This window comes from Lithobates pipiens, unplaced genomic scaffold (assembly GCF_037356315.1).
Source record: "Lithobates pipiens isolate NorthernLeopardFrog02 unplaced genomic scaffold, aLitPip1_a1.2 Scaffold_16, whole genome shotgun sequence".
NCBI classification, from domain to species: Eukaryota; Metazoa; Chordata; class Amphibia; order Anura; family Ranidae; genus Lithobates; species Lithobates pipiens.
The window spans coordinates 54,052,424-54,067,997 of NW_027507748.1; the positions used below are offsets into that span (position 1 = coordinate 54,052,424).

A 15,574-nucleotide genomic window follows, 5' to 3' on the forward strand; every position below is an offset into this window, starting at 1 on the left:
ACGGTTTTTATTTTTTGCTAAACAAATAAAAAAATAAGACCGAAAATTTTGAAAAAAAAATAATGTTTTTTTGTTTCAGTTTCAAAACTTTGTAAATAAGTACGTTTTCTCCTTCACTGATGGGGCGGCACTGATGAGCTGGCACCAATAGGCAACACTGATAAGCAACACTGATAAGCGACAGTACAAAAAATGCAATACAATCAGTGCCAAACAATGCATGCCAATCACTGATGCCCATTGTGATAATCAATCAGCACAGACCCCCCCTGTCAGAGGAGCAGCTGAACGGCTCTCCTCTACTCGCGTCTGACAGACACAAGTGAGGAAATGCCGATCACCAGCTCCTCCTATTTACACTGTGATCAGCCATGATTGGACACCTGGTAAAGAGTCTCCATCGGAGACTCTTTACCGAGATCGTAGACTGACACCCCGCAACAACAATCGCCGTGATGCACGCCCTCGGGGGCGCGCAGTGGCTCAAAATCCTGAGGACGTCTTATGACGTCCGGTCAGGATTCTTGAAACCACTTTGCAGCCGTCATTTGACAATTGGCGGGTGGCAAGTGGTTAAAATTGTGCTAAAAAGTTTTTACTCAAACTGAAGTGGTTGGTCCTGAATAAAACGCCTTGAAAAAGTATTCATACCCCTTGACATTTTCCACATTTTGTCATGTTACAACCAAAAACCTAAATGTATTTTATTGAGATTTTGTGTGATAGACCAACACAGTGTAACATAATTGTGAAGTGTAAGAAAAATGATTAATGTTTTTTTTTTACAAATAAAAGTGAAAAGTGTGCCGTGCATTTGTATTCAGCCTGTCTGTCCCTGTGTGAATTGTGTGTGTGTCCCAGAACACAGCGCACCCCATTCACAAAGCGCCGAGTGACTCGCGCATACGCTGTAGGAAACGGACAATGAAGCCGGAAAGGATGGCGGCACCGGGACATGATACGAGGGATGTACATCGCAGGCGCCCAGGACAGGCAAGTGTCCTTATTAAAAGTCAGTAGCTACAGTGTTTGTAGCTGCGGACTTAAAAAAAAAAAAAAAAAAAAACAGTTTCCGCTGGAATACCTCTTTAGGTCCGGTTCACACCACTGCGGGTGAGAGATCCGGATGTGATTCGCACCGCACTGCAGTGCAAATCACATCCGATCTTCGTAGCGATGCGAGTTCAGCCATACAGATAGTATGGCTTTATTCGCATCGCTCCCGCCGCAAACTCGCACGGGACCCTTTTTTTGGTCCGCAGCAGAATCGGATCGCATGGGTGTTCACACCATGCGATCCGATTCCTGTGCGAGTGTGCAGATCGCACTGCGATATGCGGACGGATCTGGGGGTGTCATTAACATTTCATTGACACTCCCAGCAGTCCGCTTAGGGCAGTGTGAACTGCCGGCGGGAGTCATGCGATGCGGGAAAACACCGCGGATTCGCGGCCTTCCCGCATCGCTATGGTGTGAACCTAGCCTAAAGAAGAAAAAATAAATAAATAATAAGTTAGGCCCCTTTCACACATACGGACCCGTTTGTCCATTTATCCATCTGTTGACTGATGAAAAACAGACATCAATGCATTTCTATGAAAAAACTGATGGACGACACTGTATACCAATACAGTTGATATCTTTCTCCCCCCCCCCCACACACACACACACACACACACACACACACACACAAATAGAGCTTTCTTCTGGTGGTATCTGATGTATTCTGTTACATTTTTTATTTTATTTTTTAAACAAAAATATCAGAATAAGCATATATTGATTGTTTTGAGCAAAAGTTATGCCGTCTACAAACTATGGAATATTTTTATAGCATTTTTATTTATTTTTTACTAGTAATGACAGCGATCAGCAATTTTTAGCAGGACTGCAACATTGCAGCGGACAAATTGGACACCCGATACTTTTTTGGGACCAGTGACACCAATAAAGGGATCAATGCTAAAAAAAATAAACAAATAAAAACGGGTTAAGTGTGCTCCTAGGGTGTGCTTTCTAACTGTGTGGGGGATTGCTTAACTAGAGGAAAACGGATCCATGGGCCTTATTAGCAGGAACACAAGAGCTCCATCTTCCTCTCTGACAGATCACCATTCTGTCTCTCCTGCCAGCGATCAGCGGGTCCCAGTGGACATTATGCTGGACTTATTGATTGCCCCCCACTGTGTCCAATCACAGCGCGAGCGGGTCACTGGCAGTGTGCCCCAGACCCTGTGCATTCGAGCCGGAGGGCTTGCCCTGCCGCAGTATATCTGTGTGGGGCGGTCCTCAAGTGGTTAAAAAGGCATAAAACTCATAAGATTTGAAGCCCACGTTTAATGTCCCTTTAAATGGTTTGTTTGGGCCAGCCTGGCCTAGCTATTTCCTGCACTAACAGGTCCACTTCCTGGGCATGCTGTAGTAACTTATGTAGCTACCTACAGTATACAGAGCGGTATTCCGGCAGTGGGATGGCGACTTCCCGTTGTCCTCCCAGAACAAAAAGAAAAGAAAATCGGGAAGCTTTGTATTCTACAGCAGTGGTCATCAACCCCGTCCTCAGGACCCACTAACAGGCCAGGTTTTATGTATTTGGGGAGATGCAGACTAGAATGCTGCAATCACTGAGCAGCAAATGATATCACCTGTGATGCATTTCAGTTACCTTAAAAAACCTGTCCTGTTAGTGGGCCCCGAGGACAGGGCTGATGACCACTGCTCTACAACACACAGATTTCTCTGATGATCTGCCATGGAAATCATGACATCATTCACTTGCCTTGCCACCTCAGCCAATCAGAGGACGTTTTGTATTAATTCATAGAATACAAAGCTTCCTGTAAATGGCCGAGAAGCTCTCAGCCAGACTTGATTTTGTTCCGGAAATCGTACGGGGAAATCCCTATGCCACTGCTAGAACACAGTGCCGAGACAACTGATGGTTAATTCAGCACGCCAAGCAAGCTCGGTAAATAGTTTCTTGGGTCAGCTTGGCTCAAGCAAACTATTTACAAAGTTCATTGAGCCCTCATTCACATCGGGCCGACTTGACACATCAAATCACATGCCAAATCAGAGACCATTGCCTGAAACAGCACTGTCAAAAATCAGTCTGATGCCGACTTTGCAGCACCGATCCCCAAAAATAGTTCCTACGCTACTTTTGGCGACTTTGGGGGCAATCTGAATAGACATCTGTGCATTCGTCTCTCAAATCGCCCCCAAAGTCAGACTGAAAGGCCGGTTTAAAATTGTGCGAGTTAAGCCGAACTCGCATGATCTCAAACCCGCATTCAGTGTGAATCTGGGCTAAAAGTCTTAAACCCATTGATCACACTGCAGATTTCAAATTTTTTTTTCTTTATTTTTTATTTTAACTGCTTGCTGACCACCTCATGCCGATATACGTTGGCAGAAGGGCTCGTACAGGCATAATCACGTACCTTTACGTTGTCCTTTAAGAGGCCGCCGCAGTAAGCTCCGTGAGTCGGGTTGCGGGTCCCGCGGACTCTATCGCTGTGGGGATACCAGCGATAGCCTCACTGGGAGATGGTAATGTAAACAAGCATCTCCCCGTTCTGCCTAGTGACAGTGTCACTGATCTCTGCTCCCTGTGATCAGAGCAGAGATCAGTGATGTGTCACACACAGCCCCTCCCCCCACAGGACACACTTAGCCCCTACACTGCCACCTAGTGGTTAACCCCTTCACTGCCAGTGTCATTTACACAGAAATCAGTGCAGTTGTATAGCACTGATTGCTGTATAAATGGCAATGGTACCAAAAATGTGTTAAATGTCTGATGTGTCCGCCATAATATCGCAGTCACGATAAAAAAAATAAAAAAAATAAATAAAATTAAAATGCCATGAAACTATCCCCTATTATGTAAACGCTATAACTTTTGCGCAAACTAATCAGTAATTGCTTATTGCAATTTTTACCAAAAATACGTAGAAGAATACGTATCGGCCTAAACGGAGGAAAAAAAAAAGATTTTTTTTTATATATTTTTGGGGATATTTATTATAGCAAAAAGTAAAAAAAATAATGTGTTTTTTTTTTCTAAATTTAAGTTTTTTTGTTTAAAGCGCAAAAAATAAAAAAATCACAGGGGTGATCAAATACCACCAAAAGAAAACTCTATTTGTGGGAAAAAAAAAAAAAAAAAAAAAAAGGACGTCAATTTTGTTTGGGAGCCACGTCGCATGACAGCAATTGTCAGTTAAAGAGAGACAGTGCCGAATCGCAAAAAGTGCTCTGGTCAGGAAGGGGGTAAAGCCTTCCAGGGCTGAAGTGGTTAAAAAGAGCAACTGTAGGCAAAAGTGATACCTGCTTAGTTACATAGTATAGAGTTATGAAGTTGGGGGGGGGGGGGGGGAGAGGGAGAGAAAGAGAAAGAGAGATCCAGTTCAACTCATATGCGTGATTTTTATTTTCTAAATTCCCATAGCCTTGTTTATTCTGCTTCCCAAGGAAGACCTCTAAGGCTTAAAGCGGAGCTTCCGCTCATTGGAACCCTCCCCCCCTCCGGCGCCACAATTGGCACTTTTCAGGGGGGAGGGGGGGTGCAGGTACCTGTACAGTACAGGTATCTGCACCCACTTCCGGCATAGATATCCTCAGAATCTACGCCCCTTTCCGCAGAATCTACACCCCTTTCCGCAGGCCCCCCACTGTCTGCTGGGAAACACACGGATCCCAGAGACAGCGGGGGACCATCCTTATTGCGCAGCGCGACTCGCGCATGCGCAGTAGGGAACCGGGAAATGAAGCCGCAAGGCTCCACTTCCTGATTCCCATACCGAAGATGGCGGTGGCAGCACCCGAGAGACGATCGAGAGATCGGCTTCGGGTGCCGACATCGCGGGGGCGCGCTGGGCGGGTAAGTGTCCTTATTTTAAAAGTCAGCAGCTGTAGTATTTGTAGCTGCTGGCTTTTTTTTTAAAAAAAAACAAAAAACGGCGGAACTCCCGCTTTAATGTACACGGGACGTTTTAAAACCTCCCTTAACGATTTAACTTGACCGACAGTAAACGTTGTTTAAACATTATTTAAAACTGTCCGTTTTGCCACGTTTGCGTTTAGCAGGGTTTTTAAAAAAAATCTATTTTTCCCCCAAATAGTCCAAAATGTATCTCCATTAAAAAAAGCCTGGCGGTGAAACGCAAAATACTGCATTAACAAGCTCTTACAGGCATTTGGCATTTCAAAATGGCTCTGAACATCCATTCTGAAAGCATTTTCTTTTGCTTTGCCTAGAAAGGACTTTAAATGACCCTGTGTACATGTACTGATAAGGATAACAGAGGAGAGTTCAGGGGCAGCTGGAAAAAAAGATGCCCAACTGCCTCTAAACCTCAGTTTACTAGCAGCAGTGTACATGAAGTCTAAATTTTTTCTAAGCTGTCATATCACTTCCTGGGAAGGGAGTTTGGCATTTTCACTGTTCTAACAATAAAGAAACCTTTCCGGAATCTAAATTTAAAGGGTAAGTTCAACTTTATAGAAAAATAAATGAACTTACACAGGACCCCCTCCTCACAGCTCCAGGGCTTAGAAATCCAAAAAGCTTAGTCTCCGAAACATGCCCCATCAGGAGGGACGTTTAGGAGCATTCTAGTTTTTTAAAGGTATGCTGGATATTATAGGAGGCCCACATCCCTAAATCAATCAAGTTACAAAGCAATTTGTTCCTCTAGTGGGACTTTATAGGGCAGGAGCGACCCAATTTTATTAGAAAAGTTACAACAGGAAATAGGTAGTGGTAAGATGTGACGAAGAGGATGCGAGTACAAACATAGATACATCACTATATATATATATATATATATATATATATATATATATATATATATATATATATATACACACACACATACACATACATACATATACACACACACACATACACTTTCTCTGTCCTGTGGACACACAGAGTAAGTACCTAACGAGTTTTGAGTTAAAGTGTTCGTCCTCTACTTCAGGCGTATGCGATTATAGAGTGTTAACAATATGGTTATAGAGGACATTATAGGTAATCGCATCATTAAAACCTCAGCTGCCATAGATCTGTCAGAGGTCCAAGGGATAAAACGGAACCAGAAAGTTCAGCTCTGCCCAGCCACAGAGCGCACTCAGCCCAGCCTCTAAAAAGCACCACAACAGCGACTGGAGAGGTCAGTGAATCTCTATTGTTGGGGTCGATGTTAGAAATAGTGGACTGAAAATTTCAAAGGGCCACAGATTGAGATGTTACATAGTTGGTGAGGTTGAAAAAAAGACACAAGGCCATCAAGTCCAACCTGTGTGTGCGATTATATGTCAGTATTACATTGTGTATCTCTGTATATTGCGGTCGCTCAGGTGCTTATCTAATAGTTTCTTGAAACCATCAATGCCCCTCACTGAGGCCACCACCTGTGGAAGAGAATTCCACATCCTTGCCGCTCTTACAGTAAAAAACCCTCTATGTAGTTTAAGGTTAAACCTCTCCTCATTTTAATGAGTGGCCGTGAATCTTGTTAAACTCGCTGTTGCGAAAAAGTTTTATCCCTATTGTGGGGTCACCATGATGGTATTTATATATTGAAATCATATCCCCTCTCAAGCGTCTCCTCTCTACTCCCCACTTGTCACCACCCTCTGAACTTGCCCTTGTAGCCAGTTTTCAATCCATGTACTCACCCTATGGTCCATGCCAACGGGCCTTATTTTGTACAGTAAATATTTATGGGAAACGGTGTCAAATGCTTTTGCAAAATCCAGATACACCACGTCTACGGGCCTTCCTTAAGCTGGCAACTCACCTCCTCATAGAAGGTTAATAGATTGGTTTGGCAAGAACGATTCTTCATGAATCCATGCCGATAACTGCTAATGATACCGTTCCCGTTACTAAAATGTTGTATATAGTCCCTTATCATCCCCTCCAAGAGTTTACATACTATTGATGTTAGGCTAACTGGTCTGTAATTCCCAGGGATGTATTTTGGGCCCTTTTTAAATATTGGTGCTACATTGACTTTTCTCCAATCACCTGGTACCACTCCAGTCAGTAGACTGTCAGTAAAAATTCCGAACAATGGTCTGGCAATTACTTGACTGAGTCCCCTAAGTTTCCTCGGGTGCAAGCCACCTGGTCCCAGTGATTTATTAATGTTAAGTTTCCCAAGTCTAATTTTAATTATGTCCTCTGTTAAGCATGGAGGTGCTTCCTGTGATGGGTCATGAGGATAAACACTGCAAATTTGGTTACTGAAGCCCCCTCATGAAGACTGAGGAGAAGAATAAATTCAATACCTTCGCCATCTCCCCATCCTTTATAACCAGATGTCCTTCCTCATTCTTTATGGGGCCAATATAGTACATCCTCCCTTGTTTACTGTTTACATACTTAAAGAATTTCTTGGGATTTTTTTTGTTCTCCTCCACTATGCGTCTTTCATGTTCTCTTAGCCGTTCTTATTACACTCTTACATTTCTTGTTGCAGTGCACACAGCAATCAGTGCATTTTTATAGCACTGATTGCTGTATAAGGCTGGATTCCCACCTATGCATTTTTAGTGTTTTTTGCATTTTGCAATACAGAACGCGTTCCATTGGAAACCATGTTAAATGGACTGTAGTGCAAATCTGCAAAATGCAAAAAGAACTAAAACTGCATAGCTGTGAATCCAGCCTAAATGTCAATGGTCCCAAAAATGTTTTAATAGTGTCCGATCTGTCCACCATAATGTCACAGTCCCCATAAAAAAAAATAAAAAAAAAACAAACAGGATGATCACTGCCATCACTAGTAAAAAAAAAAAAATTATTATAAAAATGCCATAAATCTTTCCCCTATAACGTTTGCGCAAACCAATCAATATACGCTTATTGCGTTTTTTATTACCAAAAATATGAAGAATACATATTGGCTGGCCTAAACTGAGAGAAAAAAAATTGCGTTTTTTAAAATATATATATATATATAAATTATTAAAAAAATTGGGGATATTATAGCAAGTACAAAAACCCTGTTTTTTTTCTAAATTGACGCCTTTTGTTTATAGCCCAAGAAATAAAAACTGCAGAGATGATCAAATACCACCAAAAGAAAGCTATATCTGTACATCAATTTTGTTTGGGTACAACGTCGCACGACCGAGCAACTGTCAGTTAAAGCAACGCAGTGCAGTATCACAAAAAGTGGCCTGGTCATTGAGCAGCCAAATCTTCCGGGGCTGTGGTTAAACCTTGTTTCTTCTATCCTAGCACGCCTACAACTAACTGAACTTTAATCACTTCCATCAGCTCATCCTCCACAGTTATAAACCTTTTGTACCACTTGCCCAACCTGATTAAATTGTAAGCTCTTAAGAGCAAGGCCCTCTTGACCCTCTTGTATTTAATTGTATCCATAGCCGAGGTCCTCCATTCCCCTTATTAATGTTGTAGCCCTTAAGGGTACATCTTTGAGAGGGCCGCGTTTGCCTGCATAGGGGTTCCATGCATCCCTTTGTAGCCAGTCACATTCATGTCAATTGGGACCCAACAACTGCCCATAAGCAACTGCTGCTTCCAATTTGACAGCCGTGCACCAAATGAAGACCGCGTGTGTTTGGGGACGTGCACCCACACGGCTGTCAAGTTGGGAGCAGCATTCGTGCAGCTGCTGTGTCCCAACTGAAAAGAATGGGACTGCCTGCATGGAGATGTACATCCCTATGCAGGCAAACACGCCCCTTGCAGGGGTGTACGCTGGTGTAGATTGACGCGTATTCTGCGGCGATCTTTCGCCAACGTGGAAGCAGATGCCTGTATTAGACGACAGGTATCTGCTCCCCCTCTCTCCCCCTGAAAGGTGCCAAATGTGACCAGGGGGGGCGGGGGTCTTAGATTTGGGAGGAAGCGGAAGTTCCATCTTTGGGTGAAACTCCACTTTGGTAAAAAAACAAACACCTTCTGACTTTACAACCACTTTAACCACTTGCCTACAGGGCACTTTCACCCCCTTCCTGCCCAAACCATTTTTCAGATTTCAGTGTTGTCACACTTTGAATGACAATTGCGCGGTCGTGCTACACATTACCCAACACACATTTTTTATAATTTTCTTCACACAAATAGAGCTTTCTTTTGATGGTGTTTAATCACCCCCCCTTTTTTTTTGTCAGTAAATTTTGTAACCAAGTCATTTTTTGCCTTCACTGATGGACACTGATAGGCTGAACTGGTGGGCACTGATGAGGCAGCACTTACTGGCACTGATTAGGTGGCACTAATGAGCACTGACAGGTGGCAATGATAGGTGCCATTAGTGGGTACTGATTGACTGCAGTAATGGGAATTGATAGGCAGCACTGATTGCCAGCATTGACTGGCATCCCTAATGGGCACTGACTGGTGGCACTTGTGGGCACTGTTTTTTTACTACTCTAATCAGGGCACTGAAGATCAGTCCCCTGATTACATTCCTAAATGTTCCCCTGTGAGGAGATGCCGCTGATCGACTTTCCTCGCCACACACACTGTCAGTGTGAGGCGAAGAGCGCTGATTACCGGCACTTCCTTGTTTACATGTGACCAGCTGTGATTGGACACAGCCGATCACATGTTTAAAGAGCCGAGGACTCGGCTCATTCCACAGATCGGGGTCACGCCGTGTCCTAGTAACACGACGCGGCACGCCCCCCGCAGGAGCGGCCGTTCTGGACCGCCATCATATGACGACAGCCCAGAACAAGAGCTGCCCCGCTCCGCCGTCATATGACGGTGGGCAGGCGGTAAGTAGTTAAACTCCAGCTCAAGTATCCTAAATGTGACAACGTTCTCATAGCTGCAAATTTCGTTTGTACCAACATCTAAACAAATATATATTTTTGGACATCTCTGTAGTGACGTACCAACATCAGACATGGCAAGAAGATGCTCCTTCTCCATATCACTCAGGTCAGCGTCTGATATGCCAACAATTCGGCCATTCTCCAACTCCACCTGCTTGTACAGGGTTTTTCTCCTTTTGTGCTCCATTTTGGTTTAGAATGCAGTTCTGTCAACAAGAAAAAAAAAAAATTGAATTATTAAAACATTCAGACAACATTGCATCAGAACTCAAAGGGTTAGTTCATCTTTGCAGCAAGATGCCCTATGCAGTCAAGGAGCCTCAGTACTTTTTTTTAACCACTTGCCGACCAGCGCACGACAACATACGTCAGCACAATGGGAAGGCTGTGCAAATGGGCATAGTCCCCTTTAAGACGCAGCATTGTGGGACCGAGGATTCAATGTCTGCTGGTGTCCCGCGATCGTGTCACGGAGGGAGCGGTAGAATGGGGAGACGCCTATGTAAACAAGACATTTCCCCCATTCTGCCTAGTGACATGACAGATCACTGCTCCCTGTCATCGGGAACAGTGATCACTATCATGTCAGTGGTAGCCCATCTCTCCCTCCTACCCCCCCCCCCCCCCCCGTTTGACTCCTTAAGACACACCAAAGCCCTTGATCGCCCCCTAATGTTTAACCCCTTCCCCACCAGTGACATTTATACAGTAATCAGTGCATTTTTATAGCACTGATCGCTGTATAAATGACAATGGTCCCAAAATAGTGTCAAAAGTTTCTGCCATAATGTCGCAGTCATGGGTTAAAAAAAAAAAAAAAAAATTACAGATCGCTGCCATTACTACTAAGAAAGAAAAAATAAAAATGCCATAAATCTAGCCTCTATTTTGTCAACGCTATAACCAATCAATAAATATACACTTATTCAGTTTTTGTTTTTTTTAACCAAAAATATTTAAAAGAATACATATCAGCCTAAACTGAGAATGAAATTCGTTTTTTCATATATTTTTTGGGGATATTATAGCAAAAAAGTAAAATATTGCTTTTTGCATAAAAAACAAAAACGCAGAGGTGATTAAATACCACCAAAAGAAAGCTCTATTTGCAGGGGGGGGGTGTCAATTTTGTTTGGGTGCAACGTCACACGACCGCGCAATTGTCAGTTAAAGCGACGCAGTGCCGAATCGTATAAAAGTGCTCTGGTAAGGAAGGGGGTAAATCCTTCCGTGCCTGAAGTGGTTAAAAACACTACAGAGGCTTAATATATGTAGGTTCATCGCTGTTTACACAGAGCCTGTCTGAAAAACCTATTAAACCAGCAGAAACCGATCAGGGGACCGGGGGGGGGGGGGCGCACCCCAAGTCACGGCGACCGGGGGGGGCGCACCCCAAGTCACGGCGACCGGGGGGGGCGCACCCCAAGTCACGGCGACCGGGGGGGGCGCACCCCCAAGTCACGGCGAACGGGGGGGCGCACCCCAAGTCACGGCGAACTGGGGGGGGGCACCCCAAGTCACGGCGAACGGGGGGGCGCACCCCAAGTCACGGCGAACGGGGGGGCGCACCCCAAGTCACGGCGAACGGGGGGGCGCACCCCAAGTCACGGCGAACGGGGGGGCGCACCCCAAGTCACGGCGAACGGGGGGGGGCGCACCCCAAGTCACGGCGAACGGGGGGGGCGCACCCCAAGTCACGGCGAACGGGGGGGGGCGCACCCCAAGTCACGGCGAACGGGGGGGGCGCACCCCAAGTCACGGCGAACGGGGGGGCTCACCCCAAGTCACGGCGAACGGGGGGGGGCGCACCCCAAGTCACGGCGAACGGGGGGGGGGCGCACCCCAAGTCACGGAAGATGGGGGTACCCCTTTAATATAACCTATGACCTCCCCCCTATATGGGCCTCCCTGGACTTCAGTGTGGAGAGCTAAACATCGAACTTCCCGGACTCTCTGAGTGTGGAGAGACAATTGGGGCCTTCCTCCATATGGTACCCCACCCCCACTTTATCCCGACCCCCCTCACCCTCTCCCTTCCCCCACACTCGTACCTGAGGCGCACACCACACAGGCCCCTTCTGCTTCTTCTTCTCTTCTCCCGCCGCTGTCCGCCCTCTTCTTCCTTCTTCCCCTTACTTTACCAGTAAGCGAAACCTTTCCGCGACACGCACCGAGGAAACCGACGTCACGGCGCTCTTCCTGGTACGCTGCCAGCACGACAGGATTGTGATTGGGTGTGGCATCGGCTGACACGCCCACGCAAACTTGGAACGCATTGTTTGCGTTTCACGCTGATCACCCCCTGCTGGTTGCGAGCGGCATTGCAAAGGAAGCAGGAAGTGGTATGACGGCTGGTGGTGGTGAGTATGTGCTGGGGGTGCTGGGGGTGCTGGGGGTGTTTGAAGAGGAGGGCAGGAGAGCAGGACTGAGGGGTGCAGAGGCAGCTGTGGTTAAGCCGGCCATACACTATACAGTCAGGTTGTATAATCTTTGTGCATTTTTTTTACACATTCCATTCAATTAGTATTAAGGCAGGCTCTTGTGCTACATCGTTAAAGGTAGATCTAAAGTCGATTGTACAATCTGATTGTATAGTGTATGGCCAGCCTTAGGCTTCATGTACACGGGACACTTTACAACCTCAAGTGGTAAATTGTGTTCTCTAGTGTGTGTTCTAACTGAAGGGGGGGAGGGGACTGTGTAGGAGAGATGACAGATTGCTGTCCATACTCTGTATGAACAGACGGTCTGTCTCTTCTCCCCTCGGAGAACCCGGGATCTCTGTGTTTACACTCACAAATCCCGGTTCTCCTTGTGTCACGAGCATTGGGGGAGAGCAGCAGGCGTGCGCACGCCCCCTAGTGGCCACAGGGTAAAGCAACGTTACATAATGTCGTTTCGCCCCAGCCATGCCGGTAAAATTGCGGCGGCTGGTCGGCAAGTGCTTAAAGCGGGAGTGCACCTAAATAAAAATTATTAAAAGCCAGCAGCTACAAATACTGCAGCTGCTGACTTTTAATAAATGGACTCTTACCTTCCTGGAGTCCAGCGATGTCGGCAGCCGAAGCCGATCGATCGCTCGGCTCTCAGCTGCTGCCGCCGCCATTCTCGGCGAGGGAATCGGGAAGTGAAGCGTTATGGCTTCACTTCCTGGTTCCCCGCTGCTAATGCGCGAGTCGCGATGTGCATCGTATATGGTCCACGCTATCTCCTGGGACCTGTGTGTTTCCCAGGAGACAGCAGGAGGCTGGGGGGGGGGGGGGGTTCAGGAGTCTTTTCCCGGAAGTGGGTGCAGATACCTGTATTATACAGGTATCTGCACCCCCCTCCCCACTGAAAGGTGACAATTGTGGCACCGGAGGGGGGGGAGGAATCAGATCAGCGAAAGTTCCACTTTTGGGTGGAACTCCGCTTTAACTTGAAAGATAGTAACTGACATTTAGAAACATCCATTCTGCCCAGAAATGACTATAAACGACCCTGTGTACATGTACTGATAAGATGACAGAGGAGAGATCGGGGATCCTGTGTACATGTACTGATAAGATGACAGAGGAGAGATCGGGGATCCTGTGTACATGTACTGATAAGATGACAGAGGAGAGATCGGGGATCCTGTGTACATGTACTGATAAGATGACATAGAGGAGAGATTGGGGATCCTGTGTACATGTACTGATAAGATAACATAGAGGAGAGATCAGGTCCTGTGTACATGTACTGATAAGATGACAGAAGAGAGATCAGGGATCCTGTGTACATGTACTGATAAGATAACAGAGGAGAGATCGGGGATCCTGTGTACATGTACTGATAAGATGACAGAAGAGAGATCAGGGATCCTGTGTACATGTACTGATAAGATAACAGAGGAGAGATCGGGGATCCTGTGTACATGTACTGATAAGATAACATAGAGGAGAGATCGGGTCCTGTGTACATGTACTGATAAGATGACAGAAGAGAGATCAGGGATCCTGTGCACATGTACTGATAAGATGACCAAAGAGAGATCGGGGATCCTGTGTACATGTACTGATAAGATAACAGAGGAGAGATCGGGGATCCTGTGTACATGTACTGATAAGATAACATAGAGGAGAGATCGGGTCCTGTGTACATGTACTGATAAGATGACAGAAGAGAGATCAGGGATCCTGTGTACATGTACTGATAAGATAACAGAGGAGAGATCAGGGATCCTGTGTACATGTACTGATAAGATGACCGAAGAGAGATCGGGGATCCTGTGCACATGTACTGATAAGATAACATAGAGGAGAGATCGGGGATCCTGTGTACATGTACTGATAAGATGACAGAAGAGAGATCGGGGATCCTGTGTACATGTACTGATAAGATGACAGAAGAGAGATCAGGGATCCTGTGTACATGTACTGATAAGATAACATAGAGGAGAGATCGGGGATCCTGTGTACATGTACTGATAAGATAACATAGAGGAGAGATCGGGGACCCTGTGTACATGTACTGATAAGATAACATAGAGGAGAGATCGGGGATCCTGTGTACATGTACTGATAAGATAACATAGAGGAGAGATCAGGTCCTGTGTACATGTACTGATAAGATGACAGAAGAGAGATCAGGGATCCTGTGTACATGTACTGATAAGATAACAGAGGAGAGATCGGGGATCCTGTGTACATGTACTGATAAGATGACCGAAGAGAGATCGGGGATCCTGTGCACATGTACTGATAAGATGACAGAGGAGAGATCAGGGATCCTGTGTACATGTACTGATAAGATGACAGAAGAGAGATCGGGGATCCTGTGTACATGTACTGATAAGATAACATAGAGGAGAGATCGGGGATCCTGTGTACATGTACTGATAAGATAACATAGAGGAGAGATCGGGGACCCTGTGTACATGTACTGATAAGATAACATAGAGGAGAGATCGGGGATCCTGTGTACATGTACTGATAAGATAACATAGAGGAGAGATCGGGGATCCTGTGTACATGTACTGATAAGATAACATAGAGGAGAGATCGGGGATCCTGTGTACATGTACTGATAAGATAACATAGAGGAGAGATCGGGGATCCTGTGTACATGTACTGATAAGATAACATAGAGGAGAGATCGGGGATCCTGTGTACATGTACTGATAAGATAACATAGAGGAGAGATCGGGGATCCTGTGTACATGTACTGATAAGATAACATAGAGGAGAGATCGGGGATCCTGTGTACATGTACTGATAAGATAACATAGAGGAGAGATCGGGTCCTGTGTACATGTACTGATAAGATGACAGAAGAGAGATCAGGGATCCTATGTACATGTACTGATAAGATAACAGAGGAGAGATCGGGGATCCTGTGTACATGTACTGATAAGATAACAGAGGAGAGATCGGGGATCCTGTGTACATGTACTGATAAGATAACAGAGGAGAGATCGGGGACCCTGTGTACATGTACTGATAAGATGACAGAAGAGAGATCGGGGATCCTGTGTACATGTACTGATAAGATAACAGAGGAGAGATCGAGTCCTGTGTACATGTACTGATAAGATGACAGAAGAGAGAGCGGGGATCCTGTGTACATGTACTGATAAGATAACATAGAGGAGAGATCGGGTACTGTGTACATGTACTGATAAGATGACAGAGGAGAGATCGGGGATCCTGTGTACATGTACTGATAAGATAACAGAGGAGAGATTGGGGACCCTGTGTACATGTACTGATAAGATAACATAGGAGAG

General features: G+C 45.6%; 2 protein-coding genes across 3 annotated transcripts in view; one reads left to right on the top strand and one right to left on the bottom strand.

The window, feature by feature from the left end:
* The window catches only part of TTC3 (tetratricopeptide repeat domain 3), a 185,910-nt gene extending 173,885 nt beyond the window's left edge, over positions 1-12,025 (bottom strand). For both annotated transcript variants that reach the window (XM_077479912.1, XM_077479911.1), the window contains exons 1-2: positions 11,880-12,025; positions 9,889-10,034 (exon numbers count right to left, since the gene is read on the bottom strand). In XM_077479912.1, coding sequence (XP_077336038.1) covers positions 9,889-10,015 — 127 coding nt within the window. In that variant the 5' untranslated portion in view covers positions 10,016-10,034; positions 11,880-12,025. The remainder of the gene's footprint in view (positions 1-9,888; positions 10,035-11,879) is intronic.
* A 65-nt stretch (positions 12,026-12,090) lies between these two features.
* Positions 12,091-15,574, top strand: part of PIGP (phosphatidylinositol glycan anchor biosynthesis class P) — a 63,962-nt gene continuing 60,478 nt past the window's right edge. The window contains exon 1 of the mRNA XM_077479913.1: positions 12,091-12,188. The gene's annotated coding sequence lies outside the window, so the exon portion shown is untranslated. The remainder of the gene's footprint in view (positions 12,189-15,574) is intronic.